Raw genomic sequence first — 26,946 nt, 5'->3', positions numbered from 1 at the left:
CAACACCATATAATTAGGTGCCCCCTCCACATCCATATTATGCATTGCCCTCTCCATCACCATATAATGCAGTGCCCTCTCCAACACCATATAATGCAGTGCACTCTCCATCACCATATAATGCAGTGCCCTCTCCACCTCCATGTAATGTAGTGCCCTCTCCAACAACATATAATGCAGTGCCCTCTCCAACACCATATAATGCAGTGCCCCCTCCACATCCATATAATGCAGTGCCCTCTCCACCTCCATATGATGCAGTGCCGTCTCCAACACCATATAATGCATTGCCCTCTCCAACACCATATAATGCAGTGCCCTCTCCACCTCCATATAATGCAGTGCCCCCTCCACCACCATATAATGCAGTGCCCCCTCCACCACCATATAATGCAGTGGCCTCTCCACCTCCATATAATGCAGTGCCCTCTCCACCACCATACAATGCAGTGCCCCCTCCACCACCATATAATGCAGTGCCCCCTCCACCACCTTATAATGCAGTGCCCTCTCTGCCACCATATAATGCAGTGCCCCCTCCACCTCCATATAATGCAGTGCCCTCTCCACCTCCATATAATGCAGTGCCCTCTCCAGAACAATACAGTGCAGTTCCCCCCTCCACCACCATATAATGCAGTACCCTCTCCACCACCATATAATGCAGTGCCCCCTCCACATCCATATTATGCATTGCCCTCTCCATCACCATAGAATGCAGTGCCCTCTCCAACACCATATAATGCAGTGCCCTCTCCATCACCATATAATGCAGTGCCCTCTCCACCTCCATGTAATGTAGTGCCCTCTCCAACAACATATAATGCAGTGCCCTCTCCAACACCATATAATGCAGTGCCCCCTCCACATCCATATAATGCAGTGCCCTCTCCACCTCCATATGATGCAGTGCCGTCTCCAACACCATATAATGCATTGCCCTCTCCAACACCATATAATGCAGTGCCCTCTCCACCTCCATATAATGCAGTGCCCTCTCCACCACCATATAATGCAGTGCCCTCTCCACCTCCATATAATGCAGTGCCCCCTCCACCACCATATAATGCAGTGCCCCCTCCACCACCATATAATGCAGTGGCATCTCCACCTCCATATAATGCAGTGCCCTCTCCACCACCATACAATGCAGTGCCCCCTCCACCACCATATAATGCAGTGCCCCCTCCACCACCATATAATGCAGTGCCCTCTCTGCCACCATATAATGCAGTGCCCCCTCCACCACCATATAATGCAGTGCCCCCTCCACCTCCATATAATGAAGTGCGCTCTCCACCTCCATATAATGCAGTGCCCTCTGCAGCACAATACAGTGCAGTTCCCCCCTCCACCACCATATAATGCAGTGCCCCCTCCACCACCATATAATGCAGTGCCCCCACCACCACCATATAATGCAGTGCCCTCTCCACCTCCATATAATGCAGTGCCCTCTCCACCACCATATAATGCAGTGCCCCCTCCACCACCATATATATACAGTGCCCTCTCCACCAGTATATAATGCAGTGCCCCCTCCACCACCATATAATGCAGTGCCCCCTCCACCTCCATATAATGCAGTGCCCTCTCCACCTCCATATAATGCAGTGCCCTCTCCACCTCCATATCATTCAGTGCCCTCTCCACCACCATATAATGCAGTGCCCTCTCCACCACCATAAAATGCAGTGCCCCCTCCACATCCATATAATGCAGTGCCCTCTCCACCACCATATAATGCAGTGCCCTCTCCACCACCATATAATGCAGTGCCCCCTCCACCACCATATAATGCAGTGCCCTCTCCACCACCATAAAATGCAGTGCCCCCTCCACGTCCATATAATGCAGTGCCCCCTCCACATCCATATAATGCAGTGCCCTCTCCACCACCATATAATGCAGTGCCCTCTCCACCACCATATAATGCAGTGCCCTCTCCACCACCATAAAATGCAGTGCCCCCTCCACATCCATATAATGCAGGGCCCTCTCCACCACCATATAATGCAGTGCCCCCTCCACCACCATAAATGCAATGCCCCCACCACCATATAATGCAGTGTCCCCTCCATCTCCATATAATGCAGTGCCCTCTCCACCACCATATAATGCAGTGCCCTCTCCACCACCATATAATGCAGTGCCCTCTCCACCACCATATAATGCAGTGCCCTCTCCACCACCATAAAATGCAGTGCCCCCTCCACATCCATATAATGCAGGGCCCCCTCCACCACCATAAAATGCAGTGCCCCCACCACCATATAATGCAGTGTCCCCTCCACCTCCATATAATGCAGTGCCCTCTCCACCACCATATAATGCAGTGCCCTCTCCACCACCATAAAATGCAGTGCCCCCTCCACCACCATATAATGCAGTGCCCCCTCCACCACCATAAAATGCAGTGCCCCCTCCACCACCATAAAATGCAGTGCCCTCTCCACCACCATAAAATGCAGTGCCCCCTCCACCACCATAAAATGCAGTGCCCCCACCACCATATAATGCAGTGTCCCCTCCACCTCCATATAATGCAGTGCCCTCTCCACCACCATATAATGCAGTGCCCTCTCCACCACCATATAATGCAGTGCCCCCTCCACCACCATAAAATGCAGTGCCCCCACCACCATATAATGCAGTGCCCCCATACCACCATATAATGCAGTGCCCCCTCCACCACCATACAATGCAGTGCCCCCTCCACCACCATATAATGCAGTGCCCCCATACCACCATATAATGCAGTGCCCTCTCCACCACCATATAATGCAGTGTCCCCTCCACCACCATATAATGCAGTGCCCTCTCCACCACCATATAATGCAGTGTCCCCTCCACCACCATATAATGCAGTGCCCCCTCCACCACCATATAATGCAGTGCCCCCTCCACCACCATATAATGCAGTGCCCCCATACCACCATATAATGCAGTGCCCTCTCCACCACCATATAATGCAGTGTCCCCTCCACCACCATATAATGCAGTGCCCCCTCCACCACCATATAATGCATTGCCCTCTCCACCACCATATAATGCAGTGCCCTCTCCACCTCCATATGATGCAGTGCCCCCTCCACCACCATATAATGCAGTGCCCTCTCCACCTCCATATGATGCAGTGCCCCCTCCACCACCATATAATGCAGTGTCCCCTCCACCTCCATATAATTCAGTGCCCCCTCCACCTCCATAAAATGCAGTGCCCCCTCCACCACCATATAATTCAGTGTCCCCTCCACCTCCATATAATTCAGTGCCCCCTCCACCTCCATATAATGCAGTGCCCCCTCCACCACCATATAATGCAGTGCCCCCTCCACCTCCATATAATGCAGTGCCCCCTCCACCACCATATAATTCAGTGTCCCCTCCACCTCCATATAATTCAGTGTCCTCTCCACCACCATATAATGCAGTGCCCTCTCCACCACCATATAATGCAGTGCCCTCTCCACCACCATATAATGCAGTGCCTTCTCCTCCACCATATAATTCAGTGTCCTCTCCACCACCATATAATGCAGTGCCCTCTCCACCACCATATAATGCAGTGCCCTCTCCACCACCATATAATGCAGTGCCTTCTCCTCCACCATATAATGCAGTGTCCTCTCCACCACCATATAATGCAGTGCCTTCTCCTCCACCATATAATGCAGTGCCCCCTCCACCACCATATAATGCAGTGCCCTGTCCACCACCATATAATGCAGTGTCCTCTCCACCACCATTTTAAGCAGTGCCTTCTCCTCCACCACCATATAATGCACTGTCCTCTCCACCTCCATATAATGTAGTGCCCTCTCCACCTCCATATGATGCAGTGCCCCCTCCACCACCATATAATGCAGTGCCCCCTCCACCACCATATAATGCAGTGCCCTCTCCATCACCATATAATGCAGTGCCCTCCGCACCACCATATAATGCAGTGCCCTCTCCACCACCATATAATGCAGTGCCCCCTCCACCTCCATATAATGCAGTGCCCTCTCCATCACCATATGATGCAGTGCCCTCTCCACCACCATATAATGCAGTGCCCTCTCCATCACCATATAATGCAGTGCCCTCTCCACCTCCATATAATGCCGTGCCCTCTCCACCACCATATAATGCCGTGCCCTCTCCACCACCATATAATGCCATGTCCTCTCCACCTCCATATAATGCAGTGCCCTCTGCACCACCATATAATGCAGTGCCCTCTCCACCACCATATAATGCAGTGCCCCCTCCACCTCCATATAATGCAGTGCCCTCTCCATCACCATATAATGCAGTGCCCTCTCCACCACCATATAATGCAGTGCCCTCTCCATCACCATATAATGCAGTGCCCTCTCCACCTCCATATAATGCAGTGCCCTCTCCACCACCATATAATGCAGTGCCTTCTCCTCCATATAATGCCGTGCCCTCTCCACCACCATATAATGCCGTGCCCTCTCCACCACCATATAATGCCATGTCCTCTCCACCTCCATATAATGCAGTGCCCTCTCCACCACCATAAAATGCAGTGCCCCCTCCACCACCATATAATGCCGTGCCCTCTCCACAGTTGCCTCTGTGCCAATGGATGTAGTCGAGTATGTTGTCTTCGGTGTGAAACAACTGGCCCTGTGTATTGTCTCCTACCTTGTCTTGCTCCTTCTGAATCAGCCAACACTTCGCAATTCCCATCAGAACCTGAGCCTGACCCAGACGGTTTCCGATCTCTACCATGATGCTCAGCGATGAGTCATAACGAGGAAACGCTTTCTGTGAAAGAGAAGACAGATTTCACCGACACTGGGTCACATCACTCCCTGCCACCCGTCTCCCTGAGAGACCATCGGAGACCCCTTTTCACTGTCGGACATTGGGTGGCTTGTGTGCCTGAAAGGGCTGGCGTCAAAATTTGTTGAATGCACCAATGAATCCGACCAAAGAGCACAGGCAGTAGAGGGGTGGGTGAGAGTTACAGGCAGTGGGGGGTGGGTGAGAGTTACAGGCAGCAGAGAGGTAGTTGAGAGTTACAGGCAGTAGAGGAGTGGGTGAGAGATACAGGCAGTAGTGGGTGGGTGAGAGTTACAGGCAGTAGAGGGGTGGGTGAGAGTTACAGGCAGTAGAGGGTTTGGTGTGAGTTACAGGCAGTAGAGGGGTGGGTGAGAGTTACAGGCAGTAGGGGGTGGGTGAGAGTTACAGGCAGCAGAGAGGTAGTTGAGAGTTACAGGCAGTAGAGGAGTGGGTGAGAGATACAGGCAGTAGGGGGTGGGTGAGAGTTACAGGCAGTAGAGGGGTGGGTGAGAGTTACAGGCAGTAGAGGGGTGGGTGAGAGTTACAGGCAGTTGGGGGTGGGTGAGAGTTACAGGCAGCAGAGAGGTAGTTGAGAGTTACAGGCAGTAGAGGGGTGGGTGAGAGTTACAGGCAGTAGAGGGTAGGTGAGAGTTACAGGCAGTCGAGGGTTAGGTGTGAGTTATAGGCAGTAGAGGGGTAGGTGAGAGTTACAGGCAGCAGAGGGGTGGGTGAGAGTTACAGGCAGTAGGGGGTGGATGAGAGTTACAGGCAGTAGGGGGTGGGTGAGAGTTACAGGCAGTAGGGGGTGGGTGAGAGTTACAGGCAGTAGAGGGGTGGGTGAGAGTTACAGGCAGTCAGGGGTGGGTGAGAGTTACAGGCAGCAGAGGGGTAGTTGAGAGTTACAGGCAGTAGAGGGGTGGGTGAGAGTTACAGGCAGTAGAGGATAGGTGAGAGTTACAGGCAGTAGAGGGTTAGAACATAAGAACATAAGAAATTGGAGCAGGAGTAGGCCAATCGGCCCCTCGAGCCTGCTCCGCCATTCAATAAGATCATGGCTGATCTGATCCCAACCACAAATCGAAAGAACACAAGAAGTCGGAGCAGGACCCGGCCACATAGCCCCTGGGCCCTCTCCGCCACCCACAGGGCATTGACCGATCCGAACTCAGCTTCATGTCCAATTTCCTGCCCGCTCCCCGTAACCCCTAATTCCCTTTACTTCTAGGAAACTGTCTATTTCTGTTTTAAATTTATTTAATGATGTAGCTTCCACAGCTTCCTGGGGCAGCAAATTCCACAGACCTACCACCCTCTGAGTGAAGAAGTTTCTCCTCATCTCAGTTTTGAAAGAGCAGCCCCTTATTCTAAGATTATGCCCCCTAGTTCTAGTTTCACCCATCCTTGGGAACATCCTTACCGCATCCACCCGATCAAGCCCCTTCACAATCTTATATGTTTCAATAAGATCGCCTCTCATTCTTCTGAACTCCAATGAGTAGAGTCCCAATCTACTCAACCTCTCCTCATATGTCCGCCCCCTCATCCCCGGGATTAACCGAGTGAACCTTCTTTGTACTGCCTCGAGAGCAAGTATGTCTTTTCTTAAGTATGGAGACCAAAACTGTATGCAGTATTCCAGGTGCGGTCTCACCAATACCTTATATAACTGCAGCAATACCTCCTTGTTTTTATATTCTATCCCCCTAGCAATAAAAGCCAACATTCCGTTGGCTTTCTTGATCACCTGCTGCACCTGCAAACTAACTTTTTGATTTTCTTGCACTAGGACCCCCAGATCCCTTTGTACTGCAGTACTTTCCAGTCTCTCGCCATTAAGAAAATAACTTGCTCTCTGATTTTTCCTGCCAAAGTGCATAACCTCACATTTTCCAATATTATATTGCATCTGCCAAATCTCCGCCCACTCACCCAGCCTGTCTATATCCCCTTGTATGTTTTTTATGTCCTCCTCACTCTCTACTTTCCCTCCCATCTTTGTATCATCTGCAAATTTTGATATGTTGCACTCGGTCCCCTCCTCCAAATCGTTAATATAGATTGTAAAGAGTTGGGGACCCAGCACCGACCCCTGCGGAACACCACTGGCTACTGGTTGCCAGTCTGAGAATGAACCATTTATCCCAACTCTCTGCTTCCTGTTCGATAACAAATCCTCCACCCATGCCAGAATATTACCCCCAATCCAGTGATTTTTTATCTTAAGTAATAATCTTTTATGTGGCACCTTGTCGAAAGCCTTCTGGAAGTCTAAATACACTACGTCCACTGGTTCCCCTTTATCCACCCTGTACGTTATATCCTCAAAGAACTCAAGCAAATTTGTCAGACATGACTTCCCCTTCATAAAGCCATGCTGACTTTGTCCTATTAAATTATGTTTATCCAAATGTTCCGTTACTGTCTCCTTAATAATAGACTCCAAAATTTTACCCACCACAGATGTTAAGCTAACTGGCCTATAATTTCCAGCCTTCTGCCTACTACCATTTTTAAATAACGGTGTTACATTAGCAGTTTTCCAATCTGCCGGGAACTCTCCTGAGTCCAGGGAATTTTGGAAAACTATCACCAAAGCATCCACAATCCCAATTAGGTGTGAGTTATAGGCAGTAGAGAGGTAGGTGAGAGTTACAGGCAGTAGAGGGGTGGGTGAGAGTTAAAGGCAGTGGAGGGGTGGGTGAGAGTTACAGGCTGTAGAGGGTTAGGTGTGAGTTACAGGCAGTAGGGGGTGGGTGAGAGTTACAGGCAGTAGAGGGTTAGGTGTGAGTTACAGGCAGTAGAGGGGTGGGTGAGAGTTACAGACGGTAGAGGGTAGGTGTGAACTACAGGCCGTAGAGGGGTGGATGTGAGTTACAGGAGTGGAGGGGTGGGTGTGAGTTACAGACGGTAGAGGGGTGGGTGTGAGTTACAGGCAGTAGAAGGGTGGGTGTGAGTTACAGGCAGTAGAAGGGTGGGTGTGAGTTACAGGTAGTAAAATGGTAAGTGTGAGATTTAGGCAATAGATGGATAGGGTGAGTAACAGGTAGCGGAGGGGTACGTGTGAGATACGTGTGGTACAGGGGTACGTGTGAGATACATGTGGTACAGGGGTACGTGTGAGATACATGTGGTACAGGGGTACGTGTGAGATACGTGTGGTACAGGGGTACGTGTGAGATACGTGTGGTACAGGGGTACGTGTGAGATACGTGTGGTACAGGGGTACGTGTGAGATACATGTGGTACAGGGGTACGTGTGAGATACATGTGGTACAGGGGTACGTGTGAGATACATGTGGTACAGGGGTACGTGTGAGATACATGTGGTACAGGGGTACGTGTGAGATACATGTGGTACAGGGCTACGTGTGAGATACATGTATACAGGGGTAGGTGTGAGTTACAGGTAGTGGAGGGTGGTTGTGAGTTACAGGTAGTGGAGGGTACAGGCAGTAGAGGGGTAGGTGTGAGTTAATGTGTAGTACATTAGAACATAAGAAATAGGAGCAGGAGTAGGCCATTCGGCCCCTCGAGCCTGCTCCGCCATTCAATCAGATCACGGCTGATCTTCAATCTCAACTCCACTTTCCCGCCCAATCCCCATATCCCTTGATTCCCCTCGAGTCCAAAAATCTATCGATCTCAGCCTTGAATATACTCAGTGACTGAGCATCCACAGCCCTCTGGGGTAGAGAATTCCAAAGATTCACAACCCTCTGAGTGAAGAAATTCCTCCTCATCTCAGTCTTAAATGTCCGACCCCTTATTCTGAGACTATGTCCCCTAGTTCTAGACTCTCCAACCAGGGGAAACATCCTCTCAGCATCTACCCTGTCAAGCCCCCTCAGAATCTTATATGTTTCAATGAGATCACCTCTCATTCTTCTAAACTCCAGAGAGTATAGGCCCATTCTACTCAATCTCTCCTCATAGGACAACCCTCTCATCCCAGGAATCAATCTAGTGAACCTTCGTTGCACTCCCTCTGAGGCAAGTATATCCTTCCTTAGATAAGGAGACCAAAACTGTACACAGTACTCCAGGTGAGGTCTCACCAAACCCCTGTACAATTGCAGTAAGACTTCCTCACTCTTGTACCCTCCCAGTCCTCAGGCTTACTACTCTTTTTGGCAAGATTGTAAGCCACTTCCTTCAATCTAATATTATCCTTATCACCTCTAGTTAGCCATGGTTGTATCACGATTCCCATGGAGTTTTTATTCCTCAAGGGAATGTATATTTATTGAGAATTCATAGAATCATAGAAATTTACGGCACAGAAGGAGGCCATTCGGTCCATCGTGTCTGTGACGGCCGAAAAAGACCCATCCAGCCTAATCCCACTTTCCTGCCCTTGGCCTGTAGCCCTGTAGGTTCAGCAAAACGATCACCCAATCAAGGCTGTCAACCAATATCTACTATAACCCACCGACTCCCACAGCTACACTGATTACCCTTCCTCCCACCCCACTTCCTGTAAGGACTCTATTCCCTTCTCCCAGTTTCTCCGTCTCCATCACATCTGTTCTGACGATACCACCTTCCACCCCAGTGTTTCTGATAGGTCTTCCTTTTTCCTCAACCGAGGATTCCCCTCCACTATAGTTGACAGGGTCCTCGACCGTGTCCGTCCCATTTCCTGAACTTCTGCCCTCACCCCTTCCCCTCCCTCCCAGAACTATGATAGGCTCCCCCTTGTCCTCACCTTCCACTCCACCAGCCTCCACATTCAATATATCATCCTCCACCATTTCCACCATCTCCAGCGCGATCCCACCACCAAACACATCTTCCCCTCCCCCCCCCTTTCAGCATTCCGAAGGGACCGTTCCCTCCGTGACACCCTGGTCCACTCTTCCATCACCCCCAACACCCGCTCTCCTCCCCACAGCACCTTCCCGTGTGAGTGCAGGAGATGCAACACCTGACATTTCAACTCCTCCCTTCCCACCGTCCAGGGCCACTCCTTCCAGGTGAAACAGCGGTTTACCTGTACTTCTTTCAATTTACTATACTGTACTATGCACTGCTCACAATGCAGTCTCCTCTACATTCAATTCACTATACAGTAATCCACTTCCAATTCACTATACTGAATTCACTGCTCACGATGCGGTCTCCTCTACATTGGGGAGACCAAACACAGACTGGGTGATCACGGTGCTGACCACCTCCACTCTGTCCTCAAGCATGACCCTGACCTGCCGGTCACTTGCCATTTTAATTCCCCGTCGCACTCCCACTCTGACCTCGGCCTCTTACACTGTTCCAATGAAGCCCAATGGAAGCTCGAGAAACAGCTCCTCATCTTTCAATTAGACACTTTACAAACTACAACTTGAGTGGAATGGGCCTATACTCTCTGGAGTTTAGAAGAATGAGAGGTGATGTCATTGAAACATATAAGATTCTGAGGGGGCTTGACAGGGTAGATGCTGAGAGGATGTTTCCCCTGACAAGAGAGTCTAGATCTAGGGGACATAGTCTCAGGATAAGGGGTCGGACATTTAAGACTGAGATGAGGAGGAATTTCTTCACTCAGAGGGTTGTGAATCTTTGGAATTCTCTACCCCAGAGGGCTGTGGATGCTGAGTCACTGAATATATTCAAGGCTGAGATCAATAGATTTTTGGACTCGAGGGGAATCAAGGGATATGGGGATTGGGCGGGAAATTGGAGTTGAGGTCAAAGATCAGCCATGATCTGATTGAATGGTGGAGCAGACAGGAGGGGCCGAATGGCCCACTCCTGCTCCTATTTCTGATATTCCAGACTCAACACTGATTTTAATAACTTCAGATCAGAACCACTGCTCCCATTATTTCAGACAGCAGGTGCTGGGAATGGATCAGCTGTTACCATTCACAGCTCCCCAAGGCCCATCTTTTGTTTCTTGTCCCATTCCCACCCTCCTCTGCCTTGCACCATCATTCCTGCCCTCCACCCTATCACAGACCTTCCCTTTTGTTCTTCCCTTCCCTCCCCCTTTCCCTGGCTCTGTACTTGCTTAAAAATGGTTTAATCTTCAACTTCTTCCAGTTGTGACGAAGGGTCATTGACCTGAACCATTAATTCTGTTTCTTTCTCCACAGAAGCTGCCTGACCTGCTGAGTATTCCCAGCATTTTCTGGTTTTATTTCAGATTTCCAGCATCTGCAGGATTTTGCTTTTCATTTCCTGTTCCCTGGTTGGTTCCTCAACATATTGTTCTGGAAAACTGTCTGGAATCCATTCCATGGACTCCTCCTCCAGACCCCAGTACACTTTTACCAATTTGATTTGCCCAGTCTATATGAAGACTAAAGTCCCCCATGATTATTGCATTACCCTTGTTACATGCTCCTCTGTCCAACACTATAACTACTGTTAGGGGCCCTGTAAACTACTCCCACCAGTGTTTCCTGCCCCTTAATGTTTCTTAGCTCCTCCCGTACTGATTCTACTTCCTGATCCTCCGACTAAGATCCTCTCTCACCACTCTCCTTATCTCATCCTCTATTATCAGGGCTCCCCCACCCCCCTCCCATACCCCACCCCTCCTTTTCCACTTTGCCTGTCTTTTCTAAAAGTCATGTGCCATGGAATATTTAGTTCCCAACCATGTCTCAGCAATGGCGAACAGATCAAACCCATTTATCACTATTTGGGCCTTTAATTCATCCATCTTGTTACAAATGCTCCATGTATTCAGATACAGCACCTTTAATTTGAACTTTTTATTATTTTCCCTGATGTGACCTTAGTCACTAATGCCCTATCACATTTGTTAAACTCTCTGTCCCTTCCTGACACACTGTGCCAGTTTTAATCCAAATCACTCCTCTGCCCTACAGCCTTTTCTCTTTAGACAAATAAATTTACCCTTACCTGACCCCAACCCCCTTATTAGTTAAAGGCAGTAATAGCACAGGTGTGAGATACAGATAATAGAGGGGTCGGTGAAGGTTATAGGTACTGAAAGGTAGGTGTGAGTTACAGATAATAGAGGGGTAGGTGTGAGTTATAGGTAGTAGAGGGTTAGGTGTGAGTTACAGGCGGTAGAGGGGTGGGTGTGAGTTACAGGCGGTAGAGGGGTAGGTGTGTGTTATAGGCAGTAGAGGGGTAGGTGTGTGTTACAGGCAGTAGAGGGGTAGGTGTGTGTTATAGGCAGTAGAGGGGTAGGTGTGTGTTACAGATAGTAAAGGGGTAGGTGTGAGTTACAGGCGGTAGAGGGGTGGGTTTGAGTTATAGGCAGTAGAGGGGTAGGTGTGTGTTATAGGCAGTAGAGGGGTAGGTGTGTGTTATAGGCAGTAGAGGGGTAGGTGTGTGTTACAGATAGTAAAGGGGTAGGTGTGAGTTACGGGCGGTAAAGGGGTGGGTGTGAGTTACAGGCGGTAGTGGGGTGGGTTTGAGTTACAGGCGGTAGAGGGGTGGGTGTGAGTTACAGGCGGTAGTGGGGTGGGTGTGAGTTACAGGCGGTAGTGGGGTGGGTGTGAGTTATAGGCAGTAGAGGGGTGGGTGTGAGTTACAGGCGGTAGTGGGGTGGGTGTGAGTTACAGGCGGTAGTGGGGTGGGTGTGAGTTACAGGCGGTAGTGGGGTGGGTTTGAGTTACAGGCGGTAGTGGGGTGGGTTTGAGTTACAGGCGGTAGTGGGGTGGGTTTGAGTTACAGGCGGTAGAGGGGTGGGTGTGAGTTACAGGCGGTAGTGGGGTGGGTGTGAGTTACAGGCGGTAGTGGGGTGGGTTTGAGTTACAGGCGGTAGTGGGGTGGGTGTGAGTTAAAGGCGGTAGAGGGGTGGGTGTGAGTTACAGGCGGTAGTGGGGTGGGTGTGAGTTAAAGGCGGTAGAGGGGTGGGTGTGAGTTACAGGCGGTAGTGGGGTGGGTGTGAGTTACAGGCGGTAGTGGGGTGGGTGTGAGTTACAGGCGGTAGTGGGGTGGGTTTGAGTTACAGGCGGTAGTGGGGTGGGTTTAAGTTACAGGCGGTAGAGGGGTGGGTGTGAGTTACAGGCGGTAGTGGGGTGGGTTTGAGTTACAGGCGGTAGAGGGGTGGGTGTGAGTTACAGGCGGTAGAGGGGTGGGTGTGAGTTACAGGCGGTAGAGGGGTGGGTGTGAGTTACAGGCGGTAGAGGGGTGGGTGTGAGTTACAGGCGGTAGTGGGGTGGGTGTGAGTTACAGGCGGTAGTGAGGTGGGTGTGAGTTACAGGCGGTAGTGGGGTGGGTGTGAGTTACAGGCGGTAGTGGGGTGGGTGTGAGTTACAGGCGGTAGTGGGGTGGGTGTGAGTTACAGGCGGTAGTGGGGTGGGTTTGAGTTACAGGCGGTAGTGGGGTGGGTTTGAGTTACAGGCGGTAGTGGGGTGGGTGTGAGTTACAGGCGGTAGTGAGGTGGGTTTGAGTTACAGGCGGTAGTGGGGTGGGTGTGAGTTACAGGCGGTAGTGAGGTGGGTGTGAGTTACAGGCGGTAGTGGGGTGGGTGTGAGTTACAGGCGGTAGTGAGGTGGGTGTGAGTTACAGGCGGTAGTGGGGTGGGTGTGAGTTACAGGCGGTAGTGGGGTGGGTGTGAGTTACAGGCGGTAGTGGGGTGGGTGTGAGTTACAGGCGGTAGTGGGGTGGGTTTGAGTTACAGGCGGTAGTGGGGTGGGTTTGAGTTACAGGCGGTAGTGGGGTGGGTGTGAGTTACAGGCGGTAGTGAGGTGGGTTTGAGTTACAGGCGGTAGTGGGGTGGGTGTGAGTTACAGGCGGTAGTGAGGTGGGTGTGAGTTACAGGCGGTAGTGGGGTGGGTGTGAGTTACAGGCGGTAGTGGGGTGGGTTTGAGTTACAGGCGGTACAGGGTGTGATGGGAAGAGCAATCTCTCCCCTTACAACCTGTAACATTTTGAGGTTGTATCCTTTGATTTAAGCTGTCGTGACTCTGGGATGTTTACAGTTGAAGCCATGTCAATTGTTGCCTTTTGTCCTTTCACTTGTGAGCGTGTAGATACAATATCCCACACGACTGGGAGCCCAGCAGACTCGGCTCTTTGCTCAGCATGGTCTGGATGGACTAGAACTGAGGATACTTATTATGTCGATTGTTGTCAGACAGGAATGCAAAAATTTTTCTTCACAAATAAATCTCATCCCCCAAAAGCTGGTCCATCATTACCAATCCTCTGGGAAGTGTGAGGCAGTGGGAATTATGTGACACTCAAGCAGAGAGCATCTCGAGAGGCTGGAGGAGTATAGACAGAGCACGGGAGCGGTGACAGCGCAGCAGAGAGCATCTCGAGAGGCTGGAGGAGTATAAATAGAGCACGGGAGCGGTGACAGCGCAGCAGAGAGCATCGCGAGAGGCTGGAGTAACAAAACTATCACAAGGAGAAAACTGAAGAAGAGGAGCGATTAGAATCAATGATCATTATTTAGGGTCAGTATTTAGGATCAGTATTTAGGGTCAGTATTTAGAATCAGTATTTAGGGTCAGTACTTAGGGTCAGTATTTAGGGTCAGTATTTAGGATCAGTATTTAGGGTCAGTATTTAGGGTCAGGATTTAGGGTCAGTAATTAGGGTCAGTATTTAGGATCAGTATTTAGGGTCAGTATTTAGAATCAGTATTTAGGGTCAGTATTTAGGGTCATTATTTAGAATCAGTATTTAGGGTCAGTATTTAGGGTCATTATTTAGAATCAGTATTTAGGGTCAGTATTTAGGGTCATTATTTAGGATCAGTATTTAGGGTCAGTATTTAGGATCAGTATTTAGGGTCAGTATTTAGAATCAGTATTTAGGGTCAGTATTTAGGGTCATTATTTAGGATCAGTATTTAGGGTCAGTATTTAGGATCAGTATTTAGGATCAGTATTTAGGGTCAGTATTTAGGGTCATTATTTAGGATCAGTATTTAGGGTCAGTATTTAGGGTCAGTATTTAGGATCATTATTTAGGGTCAGTATTTAGGGTAAGTATTTAGGATCATTATTTAGGATCAGTATTTAGGGTGATTATTTAGGATCAGTATTTAGGATCAGTATTTAGGGTCAGTATTTAGGGTCAGGATTTAGGGTCAGTATTTAGGGTCAGTATTTAGGATCAGTATTTAGGGTCAGTATTTAGGGTCAGTAATTAGGGTCAGTATTTAGAATCAGTATTTAGGGTCAGTATTTAGGGTCATTATTTAGGATCAGTATGTAGGGTCAGTATTTAGGATCAGTATTTAGAATCAGTATTTAGGATCATTATTTAGGGTCAGTATTTAGGGTCAGTATTTAGGATCATTATTTAGGATCAGTATTTAGGGTGATTATTTAGGATCAGTATTTAGGATCAGTATTTAGGGTCAGTATTTAGGGTCAGGATTTAGGGTCAGTATTTAGGGTCAGTATTTAGGATCAGTAATTAGGGTCAGTATTTAGGATCAGTAATTAGGGTCAGTATTTAGGATCAGTATTTAGGGTCAGTATTTAGGATCAGTATTTAGGATCAGTATTTAGGGTCAGTATTTAGGATCAGTATTTAGGGTCAGTATTTAGGGTCATTATTTATGATCAGTATTTAGGGTCAGTATTTAGGATCAGTATTTAGGGTCAGTATTTAGGGTCATTATTTAGGATCAGTATTTAGGGTCAGTATTTAGGATCAGTATTTAGAATCAGTATTTAGGGTCAGTATTTAGGTTCATTATTTAGGGTCAGTATTTAGGGTCAGTATTTAGGATCAGTATTTAGAATCATTATTTAGGGTCATTATTTAGGATCAGTATTTAGGGTCAGTATTTAGGATCAGTATTTCGAATCATTATTTAGGGTCATTATTTAGGGTCATTATTTAGGATCAGTATTTAGGGTCAGTATTTAGGATCAATATTTAGGGTCAGTATTTAGGATCAGAATTTAGGGTCAGTATTTTGGGTCAGTATTTAGGATCAGTATTTAGGGTCAGTATTTAGAATCAGTATTTAGGGTCAGTATTTAGGATCAGTATTTAGGATCAGTATTTAGGATCAGTATTTAGGATCAGTATTTAGGATCAGTATTTAGGGTCAGTATTTAGGATCAGTATTTAGGATCAGTATTTAGGATCAGTATTTAGGGTCAGTATTTAGGGTCATTATTTAGGATCAGTATTTAGGGTCAGTATTTAGGGTCAGTATTTAGGATCAGTATTTAGGATCAGTATTTAGAGTCAGTATTTAGGGTCATTATTTAGGATCAGTATTTAGGGTCAGTATTTAGGATCAATATTTCGGGTCAGTATTTAGGATCAGAATTTAGGGTCAGTATTTAGGGTCAGTATTTAGGATCAGTATTTAGGGTCAGTATTTAGAATCAGTATTTAGGGTCAGTATTTAGGGTCATTATTTAGGATCAGTATTTAGGGTCAGTATTTAGGATCAGTATTTAGGATCAGTATTTAGGATCAGTATTTAGGGTCAGTATTTAGGGTCATTATTTAGGATCAGTATTTAGGGTCAGTATTTAGGGTCAGTATTTAGGATCAGTATTTAGGATCAGTATTTAGAGTCAGTATTTAGGGTCAGTATTTAGGGTCAGTAATTAGGGTCAGTATTTAGAATCAGTATTTAGAATCATTATTTCGGGTCATTATTTAGGGTCATTATTGAGGATCAGTATTTAGGGTCAGTATTTCGGATCAGTATTTAGGGTCAGTATTTAGGGTCAGTATTTAGGGTCAGTATTTAGGGTCAGTATTTAGGATCAGTATTTAGGGTCAGTATTTACAATCAGTATTTAGGATCAGTATTTAAGGTCAGTATTTAGGATCAGTATTTAGGGTCAGTATTTAGGGTCAGTATTTAGGATCAGTATTTAGGGTCAGTATTTAGGATCAGTATTTAGGGTCAGTATTTAAGGTCAGTATTGAGGATCAGTATTTAGAATCAGTATTTAGGGTCAGTATTTAGGATCAGTATTTCGGGTCACTATTTAGGATCAGTATTTAGGGTCAGTGTTTAGAATCAGTATTTAGAATCAGTATTGAGGGTCAGTATTTAGGGTCATTATTTAGGATCAGTATTTAGGGTCAGTATTTAGGATCAGTATTTAGGGTCAGTATTTAGGGTCATTATTTAGGATCAGTATTTAGAATCAGTATTTAGGATCAGTATTTAGAATCAGTATTGAGGGTCATTATTTAGGATCAGTATTTAGGGTCAGTATTTAGCATCAGTATTTAGGGTCTGTATTTAGGGACAGTATTCAGAATCAGTATTTAGGATCAGTGTTTAGGGTCAGTATTTAGAATCAGTATTTAGGATCAGTATTTAGGGTCAGTATTTAGGGTCAGTATTTAGGATCAGTATTTCGGATCAGTATTTAGGGTCAGGATTTAGAATCAGTATTTAGGGTCAGTATTTAGGGTCATTATTTCGGGTCAGTATTTAGGATCAGTATTTAGGGTCAGTATTTAGGGTCATTATTTAGGATCAGTATTTAGGGTCAGTATTTAGGATCAGTATTTCGGGTCAGTATTTCGGGTCAGTATTTAGGGTCAGTATTTAGAATCAGTATTTCGGGTCAATATTTAGGGTCAGAATTCGGGGTCAGTATTTCGGATCATTATTTAGGTTCAGTATTTAGGGTCAGTATTTAGGGTCAGTATTCAGAATCAGTATTTGGGGTCAGTATTTAGTGTCTGTATTTAGGGTCAGTATTTAGGATCAGTATATAGGATCAGTATTTCGGGTCAGTATTAGAGTCAGTGTTTAGGATCAGTATTTAGGATCATTATTTAGGGTCAGTATTAGGGTCAGTGGTTAGGATCAGTATTTTGGATCAGTATTTAGGGTCAGTATTTAGGATCATTATTTAGGATCAGTATTTAGGATCAGTGTTTAGGGTCAGTATTTAGGGTCAGTATTTCGGGTCAGTATTTAGGATCATTATTTCGGATCAGTATTTCGGATCAGTATTTAGGATCAGTATTTAGGGTCAGTTTTTAGGGTCACAATTTAGTATCAGTATTTAGGGTCAGTATTTAGGGTCAGTATTTAGGATCAGTATTTAGGGTCAGTATTTAGGGTCAGTATTTAGGATCAGTATTTATGGTCAGTATTTAAGATCATTATTGATGGTCAGTATTTAATGTCAGTATTTAGGGTCAGCATTTAGGGTCAGTATTTAGGGACAGTATTTAGGGTCAGTATTTCGGGTCATTATTTTGGGTCAGTATTTAGGATCAGTATTTAGGATCAGTATTTAGGGTCAGTATTTAGGGTCAGTATTTAGGATCAGTATTTAGGGTCAGTATTTAGGGTCAGTATTTAGGATCAGTATTTAGGTTCAGTATTTAAGATCATTATTGAGGGTCAGTATTTAATGTCAGTATTTAGGGTCAGTATTTAGGATCAGTATTTAGGTTCAGTATTTAGGGTCAGTATTGAGGGTCAGTATTTAGGGTCACTATTTAGGATCAGTATTTAGGGTCATTATTTAGGATCAGTATTTAGGGTCAGTATTTAGGGTCAGTATTTCGGGTCAGTATTTAGGGTCAGTATTTAGAGTTAGTATTTAGGATCAGTATTTCGGGTCAGTATTTGGGGTCAGTATTTGGGATCAGTATTTATGGTCAGTATTTCTGGTCAGTATTTAGGATCAGTATTTAGGGTCAGTATTTCGGATCAGTTTTTAGGGTCAGAATTTAGGATCAGTTTTTAGGATCAGTTTTTAGGGTCAGAATTTAGGGTCAGTATTTATGGTCAGTATTTAGAGATCAGTATTTAGGGTCAGTATTAATAATCAGTATTTCGGGTCAGTATTTAGGATCAGTATTTAGGGTCAGTATTTAGGGTCAGTATTTAGAATCAGTATTTCGGGTCAATATTTAGGGTCAGAATTCGGGGTCAGTATTTCGGATCATTATTTAGGTTCAGTATTTAGGGTCAGTATTTAGGGTCAGTATTCAGAATCAGTATTTGGGGTCAGTATTTAGTGTCTGTATTTAGGGTCAGTATTTAGGATCAGTATATAGGATCAGTATTTCGGGTCAGTATTAGAGTCAGTGTTTAGGATCAGTATTTAGGATCATTATTTAGGGTCAGTATTAGGGTCAGTGGTTAGGATCAGTATTTTGGATCAGTATTTAGGGTCAGTATTTAGGATCATTATTTAGGATCAGTATTTAGGATCAGTGTTTAGGGTCAGTATTTCGGGTCAGTATTTCGGGTCAGTATTTAGGATCAGTATTTCGGATCAGTATTTAGGATCAGTATTTAGGGTCAGTTTTTAGGGTCACAATTTAGTATCAGTATTTAGGGTCAGTATTTAGGGTCAGTATTTAGGATCAGTATTTAGGGTCAGTATTTAGGGTCAGTATTTAGGATCAGTATTTAGGGTCAGTATTTAGGGTCATTATTTTGGGTCAGTATTTAGGATCAGTATTTAGGATCAGTATTTAGGATCAGTATTTAGGGTCAGTATTTAGGGTCAGTATTTAGGATCAGTATTTAGGGTCAGTATTTAGGGTCAGTATTTAGGATCAGTATTTAGGGTCAGTATTTAAGATCATTATTTAGGATCAGTATTTAGGGTCAGTATTTAGGGTCAGTATTTCGGGTCAGTATTTAGGGTCAGTATTCAGGGTCAGTATTTAGGGTCATTATTTTGGGTCAGTATTTAGGATCAGTATTTAGGATCAGTATTTAGGGTCAGTATTTAGGATCAGTATTTAGGGTCAGTATTTAAGATCATTATTGATGGTCAGTATTTAATGTCAGTATTTAGGGTCAGCATTTAGGGTCAGTATTTAGGGACAGTATTTAGGGTCAGTATTTAGGGTCATTATTTTGGGTCAGTATTTAGGATCAGTATTTAGGATCAGTATTTAGGGTCAGTATTTAGGGTCAGTATTTAGGATCAGTATTTAGGGTCAGTATTTAGGGTCAGTATTTAGGATCAGTATTTAGGGTCAGTATTTAAGATCATTATTTAGGATCAGTATTTAGGGTCAGTATTTAGGGTCAGTATTTCGGGTCAGTATTTAGGGTCAGTATTCATGGTCAGTATTTAGAGTTAGTATTTAGGATCAGTATTTAGGGTCAGTATTTGGGGTCAGTATTTGGGATCAGTATTTATGGTCAGTATTTCTGGTCAGTATTTAGGATCAGTATTTAGGGTCAGTATTTAGGATCAGTATTTAGGGTCAGTATTTCGGATCAGTTTTTAGGGTCAGAATTTAGGATCAGTTTTTAGGATCAGTTTTTAGGGTCAGAATTTAGGGTCAGTATTTATGGTCAGTATTTAGAGATCAGTATTTAGGGTCAGTATTAATAATCAGTATTTCGGGTCAGTATTTAGGATCAGTATTTAGGGTCAGTATTTAGGGTCAGTATTTAGGATCAGTATTTAGGATCATTATTTCGGATCATTATTTCGGGTCGGTATTTAGGGTCGGTATTTAAGATCAGTATTTAGGGTCAGTATTTAGGATCATTATTTAGGGTCAGTATTTCGGATCAGTATTTAGGATCAATTTTTAGGGTCAGAATTTAGGATCAGTATTTCGGGTCAGTATTAATGGTCAGGATTTAGGATCAGTATTTAGGATCAGTATTTCGGGTCACTATTTCGGATCAGTATTTAGGATCAGTATTTAGGGTCAGTATTTTTGGTCAGTATTTAGGGTCAGTATTTAGGATCAGTAATTATGGTCAGTATTAAGGGTCAGTATTTAAGATCAGTATTTAGGGTCAGTATTTAGGGTCAGTATTTAGGATCAGTATTTAGGGTCAGTATTTAGGGTCAGTATTTAGGGTCAGTATTTAGAATCAGTATTTAGAGTCAGTATTTCGGGACATTATTTAGGATCAGTATTTAGGGTCAGTATTTAGGGTCAGTATTTAGGATCAGTATTGAAGGTCAGTATTTAGGGTCAGTATTTAGGATCAGTATTTAGAATCAGTATTTAGGGTCATTTTTTAGGGTCAGTATTTAGGATCAGTATTTAGAATCAATGTTTAGAGTCAGTATTTAGCGTCATTATTTAGGGTCAGTATTTCGGGTCATTATTTCGGGTCATTATTTAGGATCAGTATTTCGGGTCAGTATTTAGGGTCAGTATTTAGGGTCAGTATTTCGGATCAGTATTTAGAATCAGTATTTAGGGTCAGTATTTAGGATCAGTCTTTAGGATCATTATTTCGGATCATTATTTAGGGTCGGTATTTAGGGTCGGTATTTAAGATCAGTATTTAGGGTCAGTATTTAGGATCATTATTTCGGGTCAGTATTTCGGATCAGTGTTTCGGATCAATTTTTAGGGTCAGAATTTAGGATCAGTATTTCGGGTCAGTATTAATGGTAAGGATTTAGGATCAGTATTTAGGATCAGTATTTCGGGTCACTATTTCGGATCAGTATTTAGGATCAGTATTTAGGGTCAGTATTTTTGGTCAGTATTTAGGGTCAGTATTTAGGATCAGTAATTATGGTCAGTATTAAGGGTCAGTATTTAGGATCAGTATTTAGGGTCAGTATTTAGGGTCAGTATTTAGGATCAGTATTTAGGGTCAGTATTTAGGGTCAGTATTTAGGGTCATTTTTTAGGGTCAGTATTTCGGGTCATTATTTCGGGTCATTATTTAGGATCAGTATTTCGGGTCAGTATTTAGGGTCAGTATTTAGGGTCAGTATTTCGGATCAGTATTTAGAATCAGTATTTAGAATCAGTATTTAGAGTCAGTATTTAGGGACATTATTTAGGATCAGTATTTAGGGTCAGTATTTAGGGTCAGTATTTAGGATCAGTATTGAAGGTCAGTATTTAGGGTCAGTATTTAGGATCAGTATTTAGAATCAGTATTTAGGGTCATTTTTTAGGGTCAGTATTTCGGGTCATTATTTCGGGTCATTATTTAGGATCAGTATTTCGGGTCAGTATTTAGGGTCAGTATTTAGGGTCAGTATTTCGGATCAGTATTTAGAATCAGTATTTAGAATCAGTATTTAGGGTCAGTATTTAGGGTCATTATTTAGGATCAGTATTTAGGGTCAGTATTTAGAATCAGTATTTATGGTCATTATTTAGGATCAGTGTTTAGGGTCATTGTTTAGAATCAGTATTTAGGGTCAGTATTTAGGGTCATTATTTAGGATCAGTATTTAGGGTCAGTATTTAGGATCAGTATTTAGGGTCAGTATTTAGGGTCAGTATTTAGGGTCAGTATTTAGAATCAGTATTTAGGGTCTGTATTTAGGGACAGTATTCAGAATCAGTATTTAGGATCAGTATTTCGGGTCATTATTTAGGATCAGTATTTCGGGTCAGTATTTAGGGTCAGTATTTAGGGTCAGTATTTCGGATCAGTATTTAGAATCAGTATTTAGAATCAGTATTTAGGGTCAGTATTTAGGGTCATTATTTAGGATCAGTATTTAGGGTCAGTATTTAGAATCAGTATTTATGGTCATTATTTAGGATCAGTGTTTAGGGTCATTGTTTAGAATCAGTATTTAGGGTCAGTATTTAGGGTCATTATTTAGGATCAGTATTTAGGGTCAGTATTTAGGATCAGTATTTAGGGTCAGTATTTAGGGTCAGTATTTAGGGTCAGTATTTAGAATCAGTATTTAGGGTCTGTATTTAGGGACAGTATTCAGAATCAGTATTTAGGATCAGTATTTAGGGTCAGTATTTAGGATCAGTATTTAGGGTCAGTATTTAGGGTCAGTATTTAGAATCAGTATTTCGGATCAGTATTTAGGGTCAGTATTTAGGGTCAGTATTTAGAATCAGTATTTAGGATAAGTATTTAGAATCAGTATTTAGGATCAGTATTTAGGGTCAGTATTTAGGGTCAGTATTTAGGGTCAGTATTTAGGATCAGTATTTAGAATCAGTATTTAGGGTCAGTATTTAGGATCAGTATTTAGGGTCAGTATTTATGGTCAGTATTTAGAATCAGTACTTAGAATCAGGATTTAGGGTCAGTATTTAGGATCAGTATTTAGGGTCAGTATTTAGGGTCAGTATTTAGGGTCATTATTTAGGGTCAGTATTTAGGGTCAGTATTTAGGGTCTGTATTTAGAATCAGTATTTAGGATCAGTATTTAGGGTCAGTATTTAGGGTCAGTATTTAGGGTCATTATTTAGGGTCAGTATTTAGGATCAGTATTTAGGGTCAGTATTTAGGGTCAGTATTTAAGATCAGTATTTCGGGTCAGTATTTCGGATCAGTATTTAGAATCAGTATTTATGATCAGTATTTAGGCTCAGTATTTAGGATCAGTATTTAGCGTCAGTATTTAGGGTCAGTATTTAGGATCAGTATTTCGGATCAGTATTTAGGGTCAGTATTTAGAATCAGTATTTAGGGTCAGTATTGAGGGTCATTATTTTGGGTCAGTATTTAGGATCAGTATTTAGGGTCAGTATTTAGGGTCATTATTTAGGATCAGTATTTAGGGTCAGTATTTAGGATCAGTATTTAGGGTCAGTATTTCGGGTCAGTATTTAGGAACAGTATTTAGAATCAGTATTTAGGATCAGTATTTAGGGTCAGTATTTAGAATCAGTATTTAGGATCAGTATTTAGGGTCAGAATTCGGGGTCAGTATTTAGGATCAGTATTTAGGTTCAGTATTTAGGGTCAGTATTTAGGGTCAGTATTCAGAATCAGTATTTGGGGTCAGTATTTAGGGTCAGTATTTAGGGTCAGTATTTCGGATCAGTATTTAGGGTCAGTATTTAAGATCATTATTGAGGGTCAGTATTTAGGATCAGTATTTAGGATCAGTATTTAGGGTCAGTATTTAGGGTCAGTATTTAGGGTCAGTATTTAGGATCAGTATTTAGGGTCAGTATTTAAGATCATTATTGAGGGTCAGTATTTAATATCAGTATTTAGGGTCAGCATTTAGGGTCAGTATTTAGGGACAGTATTTAGGGTCAGTATTTAGGGTCATTATTTCGGGTCAGTATTTAGGATCAGTATTTAGGATCAGTATTTCGGGTCAGTATTTCGGATCAGTATTTAGGGTCAGTATTTAGGGTCAGTATATAGGATCAGTATTTAGGGTCAGTATTTAAGATCAGTATTTAGGATCAGTATTTAGGGTCAGTATTTAGGGTCAGTATTTAGGATCAGTATTTAGGGTCAGTATTTAGGATCAGTATTTAGGGTCAGTATTTAGGCTCAGTATTTAGGGTCAGTATTTAGGGTCAGTATATAGGATCAGTATTTAGGGTCAGGATTTAGGATCAGTATTGAAGGTCAGTATTTAGGGTCAGTATTTAGGGTCAGTATTTAGGATCAGTATTTAGGGTCAGTATTTAGGCTCAGTATTTAGGGTCAGTATTTAGGATCAGTATTTAGGCTCAGTATTTAGGGTCAGTATTTAGGATCAGTATTTAGGCTATGTATTTAGGGTCAGGATTTAGGATCAGTATTGAAGGTCAGTATTTAGGGTCAGTATTTAGGGTCATTATTTAGGATCAGTGTTTCGGGTCAGTATTTAGAATCAGTATTTAGGGTCAGTATTTAGGGTCATTATTTAGAATCAGTGTTTAGGGTCAGTATTTAGGATCAGTATTTAGAATCAGTATTTAGGGTCAGTATTTAGGGTCATTATTTAGGGTCAGTATTTAGGGTCAGTATTTAGGGTCATTATTTAGGGTCAGTATTTCGGGTCAGTATTTAGGGTCATTATTTAGGATCAGTATTTAGGGTCAGTATTTAGGGTCATTATTTAGGGTCAGTATTTAGGATCAGTATTTAGGGTCAGTATTTAGAATCAGTATTTAGGGTCAGTATTTAGGATCAGTATTTAGAATCAGTATTTAGGATCAGTATTTAGGGTCAGTATTTAGAATCAGTATTTAGAATCAGTATTTAGGATCAGTATTTGGATCAGTATTTAGGGTCAGTATTTAGGGTCAGTATTTAGAATCAGTATTTAGGGTCAGTATTTAGGATCATTATTAGGGTCATTATTTAGGATCATTATTTAGAATCAGTATTTAGGATCAGTATTTGGGGTCAGTATTTAGGGTCAGTATTTAGAATCAGTATTTAGGGTTCGTATTTAGGGTCAGTATTTAGGGTCAGTATTTAGAATTAGTATTTAGAATCAGTATTTAGGGTCAGTATTTAATGTCAGCATTTAGGGTCAGTATTTAGAATCAGTATTTAGGGTCTGTGTTTAGAATCAGTATTTAGAATCATTATTTAGGATCAGTATTTAGGGTCAGTATTTCGGGTCTGTATTTAGGATCAGTATTAGGATCAGTATTTAGAATCAGTATTTAGGGACAGTATTTAGGGTCAGTATTTAGAATCAGTGTTTAGGGTCTGTATTTAGGGACAGTATTCAGAATCAGTATTTCGGATCAGTATTTAGGGTCAGTATTTAGGGTCAGTATTTAGAATCAGTATTTAGGGTCAGTATTTAGGGTCATTATTTAGGGTCAGTATTTAGGATCAGTATTTAGGGTCAGTATTTCGGGTCAGTATTTCGGGTAAGTATTTAGGATCAGTATTTAGGGTCAGTATTTAGGATCAGTATTTAGGGTCAGTATTTCGGGTCAGTATTTCGGATCAGTATTTAGAATCAGTATTTAGGATCTGTATTTAGGGTCAGTATTTAGAATCAGTATTTAGGGTCAGTATTTAGGATCAGTAATTATGGTCAGTATTTAGGGTCAGTATTTAGGATCAGTATTTAGGGTCAGTATTTAGGGTCAGTATTTAGGATCAGTATTTAGGGTCAGTATTTAGGGTCAGTATTTAGGATCATTCTTTAGGGTCAGTATTTAGGGTCAGTATTTAAGATCAGTATTTAGCGTCAGTATTTAGGATCATTATTTAGGGTCAGTATTTCGGATCAGTGTTTAGGATCAATTTTTAGGGTCAGAATTTAGGATCAGTATTTCGGGTCAGTATTAATGGTCAGGATATAGGATCAGTATTTAGGATCAGTATTTCGGGTCACTATTTAGGATCAGTATTTAGGATCAATATTTCGGGTCAGTATTGAGGATCAGTATTTAGGATCAGTATTTAAGGTCATAATTTCGGATCAGTATTTAGGGTCAGTATTCATGGTCAGTGTTTAGGGTCAGTATTTAGGATCAGTATTTAGGGTCAGTATTTCGGGTCAGTATTTCGGATCAGTATTTGGAATCAGTATTTAGGATCAGTATTTAGGGTCAGTATTTAGGATCAGTATTTAGGATCAGTATTTAAGATCAGTATTTAGGATCATTATTTTGGGTCACTATTAGGGTCAGTATTTAGGATCAGTATTAAGGTTCAGTATTTAGGATCATTATTTAGGATCAGTATTTAGGATCAGTATTTAGGGTCAGTATTTAGGGTCAGTATTTAAGATCATTATTGAGGGTCAGTATTTAATGTCAGTATTTAGGGTCAGCATTTAGGATCAGTATTTAAGATCATTATTTAGAATCAGTATTTAGGGTCAGTATTTAGGATCAGTATTTCGGGTCAGTATTTAGGGTCAGTATTTAGGGTCAGTATTTAGGGTCACTATTTAGGATCAGTATTTAGGGTCAGTATTAATAATCAGTATTTAGGGTCAGTATTTAGGATCAGTATTTAGGGTCAGTATTTAATGTCAGTATTTATGATCAGTATTTCGGATCATTATTTAGGATCAGTATTTACGGTCAGTATTTAGGTTCGGTATTTAGGGTCGGTATTTAAGATCAGTATTTAGGGTCAGTATTTAGGATCATTATTTCAGGTCAGTATTTAGGATCAGTGTTTAGGATCAATTTTTAGGGTCAGAATTTAGGATCAGTATTTCGGGTCACTATTTAGGATCATTATTTAGGATCGGTATTTAGGGTCAGTATTTTTGGTCAGTATTTAGGGTCAGTATTTAGGATCAGTAATTATGGTCAGTATTTAGGGTCAGTATTTAGGATCAGTATTTAGGCTCAGTATTTAGGGTCAGTATTTAGGATCAGTATTTAAGATCATTATTGAGGGTCAGTATTTAATGTCAGTATTTAGGATCAGCATTTAGGATCAGTATTTAAGATCATTATTTAGAATCAGTATTTAGGGTCAGTATTTAGGATCAGTATTTCGGTTCAGTATTTAGGGTCAGTATTTCGGGTCAGTATTTAGGGTCACTATTTAGGATCAGTATTTAGGGTCAGTATTAATATTCAGTATTTAGGGTCAGTATTTAGGGTCAGTATTTAGGATC

The 26,946-nt window shown here is 42.8% G+C and overlaps 1 protein-coding gene across 2 annotated transcripts in view; it reads right to left on the bottom strand.

Moving 5' to 3' along the window:
• The window catches only part of rapsn (receptor-associated protein of the synapse, 43kD), a 585,875-nt gene that overhangs the window by 186,983 nt on the left and 371,946 nt on the right, over positions 1 to 26,946 (bottom strand). For both annotated transcript variants that reach the window (XM_067977685.1, XM_067977686.1), the window contains one exon: positions 4,660 to 4,782. In XM_067977685.1, the coding sequence (XP_067833786.1) occupies positions 4,660 to 4,782 (123 nt within the window). The remainder of the gene's footprint in view (positions 1 to 4,659; positions 4,783 to 26,946) is intronic.

This window comes from Heptranchias perlo, unplaced genomic scaffold (assembly GCF_035084215.1).
Source record: "Heptranchias perlo isolate sHepPer1 unplaced genomic scaffold, sHepPer1.hap1 HAP1_SCAFFOLD_167, whole genome shotgun sequence".
Taxonomy (NCBI): Eukaryota; Metazoa; Chordata; class Chondrichthyes; order Hexanchiformes; family Hexanchidae; genus Heptranchias; species Heptranchias perlo.
This window is presented reverse-complemented; position numbering and strand designations above follow the sequence as displayed.